The 4,633-nt window shown below is 45.4% G+C and overlaps 1 protein-coding gene across 1 annotated transcript; it reads left to right on the plus strand.

Annotated features, from left to right (window-relative positions):
• Window positions 1-1,291: 1,291 nt before the first annotated feature.
• On the plus strand, window positions 1,292-3,342 carry cited2 (Cbp/p300-interacting transactivator, with Glu/Asp-rich carboxy-terminal domain, 2). The gene is made up of 2 exons (XM_078535712.1): window positions 1,292-1,626; window positions 1,826-3,342. The coding sequence occupies exon 2, from the start codon at window positions 1,838-1,840 to the stop codon at window positions 2,624-2,626; it is 789 nt and encodes a 262-aa protein (XP_078391838.1). The 5' UTR covers window positions 1,292-1,626; window positions 1,826-1,837; the 3' UTR covers window positions 2,627-3,342.
• Window positions 3,343-4,633: the final 1,291 nt, after the last annotated feature.

Genomic DNA, 4,633 nt, shown 5'->3' on the forward strand with positions numbered 1-4,633 from the left:
TTCATCTGGGTTGTACCGACTTGGGATGGTCAGCAGTCTGGGCCGCAGGTTCCGAAGAAGAGTCATGTTGGACTCGAAACGTTAACTCTGTTTTTCTCTCCCCACAGATGTTGCCAGACCTGCTGAGGTTTTCCAGCGCTTTGTGTTTTCATTTGAGTCAGCCGGGTCTGTCTAACTGGCGGATCATTGATGGGCCTTGGTTCTGTTTGTTGTCCAGTAACTCCCCTGCTGGAGAGTGCAGGCGTGTGCATGCTGGGTGAGAAATGGGAAGCGGGGAGTTGGGCGGGAGGGCGGGTGAAGCGAGTGGGGATTGAAAAGCATCCTGGCGTTCACCGGCCTAGCTTCACGACTGAAAAAAGTGCCCATTTGGTGAGGGGTTTAGGGAGGCAAGTGTTCATGGTGTCAGCTGTGGCTCGCTTGGTCGACAGCTGAGTCAGAAGGTTGTGGGTTCAATTACCGCTCCTAGCCTTGAGCACAAAATCTAGGCTGACACCCTCTGTGCAGTGCTGAGGGATGCCATGTTTCAGGTGAGACATTAACCTGAGGCCCCGCCTCCCTCTCAGGTGGGTGCAGAAGATCCTATGGCACTATTTCGAAGGAGAGCAGGTGGCTTCTCCCTGTATCCAGTAATTATCAACGTTATATGATCATCTGGGTCATCGTCACATTGCTGTTTGTGGGAGCTTACTGTGTGCAAATTGGCTGCTGTGTTTCCCACATTACCACAGTGATTACACTTGGAAAAAGTACTTCATTTGGCTCTAAAGCGCTTTGGGGCAGCAGGTGGCTGTGAACGGCGCTATATAAATGCAAGGTCTTTCCTTCTTAGAACAATAAACCTGGGAGAGTTTAAGGGAATGGCGGGGGTTTAGATTGGAGGGAGGGGGTGGGGGGGATAATTATTAATCTTTACGGATAACAGTGGTATAGAAATAGATGGATTTAAGTTAAGATGTAGGCACCAGCTAAACATGTTTTTAAAATATATTACTAGATATGTGGATATGTTACAGACAGACCTATAATATATGATGCTGTAATATACATTATATATAAAATGTATAACGCATTATACATCATTAACCTGTTACTGTGTTATATGTATATAAAAAAAAAATTCAACATTATTCTCCTGCGCTGCAATTATTTTGACAGGGAAGGTGCTGGTGTCGCCTGGAATTCGGTTTGACTTCCGTTCCTGCTCCTGATCCACATTCCAGAGGGACTCCGCGCCGCGTGTTGAGCCCAGCCTTAGGAGCCCTTATATTAAGAGTGGCCGAGGCAGCCGAGTGAACATCTTTTGTTGCTTAATCCTTCCGAGTTTGCGGCGCCTGAGTGCTTCAGCGGAGCAGCAGAAGCAGGAATAGAGAGAGTGGGAGAGAGGGATAGAGAGAGGGAGAGGGGCACATACATACACACATATACATATACACACACACACATATATATATATATACATAAGGAAGAGTCCGGCTGTGGATACACACACAGAGAGAGAGAGGAGTTGGTGAATGTGCAGAGAGAGACAGGCAGAATAATTCTTACTTACTGAGATCCAGTGAATTGAAAGCGGAGAGAGAGAGAGAGAAAAGTATTTTTCTTTTTTCGTTGCAATTATAAAAGGGGGTAAGTTGCAAATTTGTATTTTTGAAAATCTTCTTTTGGATAAAGAATGGATAAAGTTGCTGACGGGACTCTTCCCGGGGGCAATGAGTTGCTGTTGTTGCTCGGTTTGCTTTCTCTGTGTTGAGTTTGTATTTTATTTTATTTTATTTTTTTTGGCATTTTAATTCACGTTTGTTCTCCTCTTTTTTCTCTCTGTAAGTTGTGGAGCGCGATGGCCGAGCGCATGATGTTGAGCCACGGGCGATTCGCTGAAGGCAGCAGCGGGCTCCACGTCCGCCGGATGGGTCTGAGCCCTTACCCCCAGCACCAGCACGCCTACGGCGGCTTGATGAGCGAACACCCGGCCGCCACCTCCTTGCTGCATTACCCCGGACCCAGCAGCAGCAGCAGCAGCAGCAGTGTCAACTCCAGCGGTGGCATGAGGCATGCCATGGTGCCCGGCAGCGTGGGCAGGCAGGGTCCAGTGGGGCACCTGAGCAACATGACCCCCAGCAGCATCAGGTACACATCCAGGCAGCAGCAGCAGCAGCATCATCACTCTCATCCTCCCCATCCCCAGTACATGGGACCACCAGTCACTGGGAGCAGCAGCCCCGCCGCTCAGCTTGCAGCCAGCATGCACTTGCAAAAGCTGACCAACCAGTACTACGGCCACCAGCAGCATTACAGCATGACGGACCTGCATCCAGCCAGTGTATTGAGCCACCAGCAACAGCAGCAGCAACAGCAGCAGCAGCAACAACAACAGCAGCAGCAGCAGTACAGGGAAATAAAACATCACAGCCCCTCAGTGCCACCAAGCCACCATATGTCTGCAGCAATACTGCCCCCCAATGTTATAGACACGGACTTCATCGATGAAGAGGTCCTCATGTCCTTAGTCATTGAACTGGGTTTGGATCGCATCAAAGAACTGCCTGAACTGTGGCTGGGACAGAACGAGTTCGACTTCATGACTGACTTTGTGTGCAAACAGCAGCCCAGCCGAGTGAGTTGCTGAGGGAGAGGGAGAGAGAGAGGGAGAGAGGGAGAACGCAAAAAAGGATTTTTGAAAGAAAAATGCAAAAAAAAACAGACTTCCATCTACTGATCTCGAAGATGTATCTTTGCAACATGAGAGAGAGAAAAAAGAATGTTGTTTCTGTTGTTTAAGAAGCCACTCATCAGCTGAGTGTTGGTGGTGACTTTTGTTCCATTCTGTTCGATAATCCGTTCACTGCACATGTAACCATTCTACATGTAACTTTATTTTCGATGTCTTTAATGGTCTGTTATATATTCCTTTTTAATTTAAAAAAACAAAAATAAAAACTTAAACCAACCATTTGGAAAACACTGGTGGAGCCCTCCCCCCACCACCACCCAGCTGCCCCCACCCCTTGCTGGAAAATTTGACCTCACTAAATCGGGGTTTCTATGAAGCAAAAGTCTTGTCACTTTTTTGTTTTTGTAAGAAAAAATGCGTGGATTAACTTTTTTATTTAAACAGTTGTTATGGGATGGGGGAGGGCTGTAAGGCGGGGAGAGAGAGAGAGTGAAGAAAATAGTTTTTTTTCCTAGGAAGCTTTGCGAAAACACTTAAGAAAAGTGTTATCACAATTTCTTTCTCGTTCTGACCTTCCAACGCTCACACAGAAACAGCCTATTAAGCGATGTGTGGTGTGACAATGTATGTACCAGTTTGATTTGTTCTTTTAAAACATTAGCATTGAAGGAGCCTGTGGTTTTTTTGTATATATATATATATATATAAAAAAAAAGGTACTGTAACTTAAAACCAGTGACAATAGTCTTTCACACAAAAGACTTAACATTCCTCCAGGCCTGACTTGATTTTCTTCACAGCACCACCTCCCCCTCTCATGAATGTTTGGACATTGCAGACTGGAATGTGCACACGTGTGTTTGTGTGCATGCATATGTGTGTGTGTGTGTATGCGTGACAAAAACATTTCTCAAAAGGTGGTTAAATTTTCTTTTATATGTAAAAAAAAAAGCACCTAACCTGTTTCCTGTTTACTTGCCACTACAATGTTGTTTCATAGTTTACATGATATTCGTATTGAAGCCATTTTTGGGGGTGGGGGGGGGAGGGGTCGGAGGTTGGTGGGGTGGGGGGGGGGTGATGTAGAAAAAAAAACATGGACAGTATTTTTTTACGAACTTAAATATTGCTGCAGAAATGTGTGTGTTTTCTTAATTTATTATTCTATGCTTCGTTTATTTTGAGAAGGTTATAATAAAGACCTTGGAGATTACGGTAGCTGCAAATGGTCCATTCCTTTGCCAGAACTCTCTTTCTCGGCAGTTGACAACATAGCCTTAAGACTGGTGTTATGCATCAAGTTATTGAGTAACTTCTGGGAGTCAAGGAGGCGGGGGATGGGAGATAATGGCTCTGGGAGGGGCATATATAGCAAGAGAAGTGAGTGGGGCTTGTACGGCAGAATCAGGATTATAAACCAGGCATTTCAAGTCATTTTCTAGTCTTTTTTTTAAAGCCTATTTTTTTTTTTTGCTTGGTCAACTTTAACAATTAGGAGGTGAAGAGCACACTAAAAATGTTTTGTGTCCCCAGTTTCAGCTTTCCTGGCTGGCTGCTGTTGGAGAGAGGATTCTCTGTGCTGCAAAGGCACAGTCCACTGCCACCTCTTCATCTCTTTTGAGATGGCAGGCTTCTTCTGAACGGCTCTAGGGTGAAATCTATCCACATGGCCCTATTAACATGCTCGGGGTGGGGGAGACCACTAACTGGTAGCAGGACAATCTGCCAAACAGGAAGAGACTTGTAATCCCTTTTTGTCTGTGTGGATGTGGTTATTTCTACTTCTGTTCTGTTGTGTGTTCTCGTCTCTGATTATTTATGGCTTTGTGTGTCTTTTTAACCAATCTATGTCAGCATTTTTTGTGTGTGTGTCTGTCCTCTGTGTCTCTCCATGTGTACCTCTCATCAAATATCTGCCTGTGCCTGTTCTCAGTCTCGATGCCTGTATCTTTGCTCATTATT

The sequence above is a fragment of the Cetorhinus maximus genome, unplaced genomic scaffold (genome assembly GCF_964194155.1).
Source record: "Cetorhinus maximus unplaced genomic scaffold, sCetMax3.hap1.1 HAP1_SCAFFOLD_606, whole genome shotgun sequence".
Classification (NCBI taxonomy): Eukaryota; Metazoa; Chordata; class Chondrichthyes; order Lamniformes; family Cetorhinidae; genus Cetorhinus; species Cetorhinus maximus.

Coding starts and splice junctions, on each gene's coding strand:
- cited2 (XM_078535712.1), top strand. CDS start 1,838: ATGGCCGAGCGCATGATGTTGAGCCACGGGCGATTCGCTGAAGGCAGC.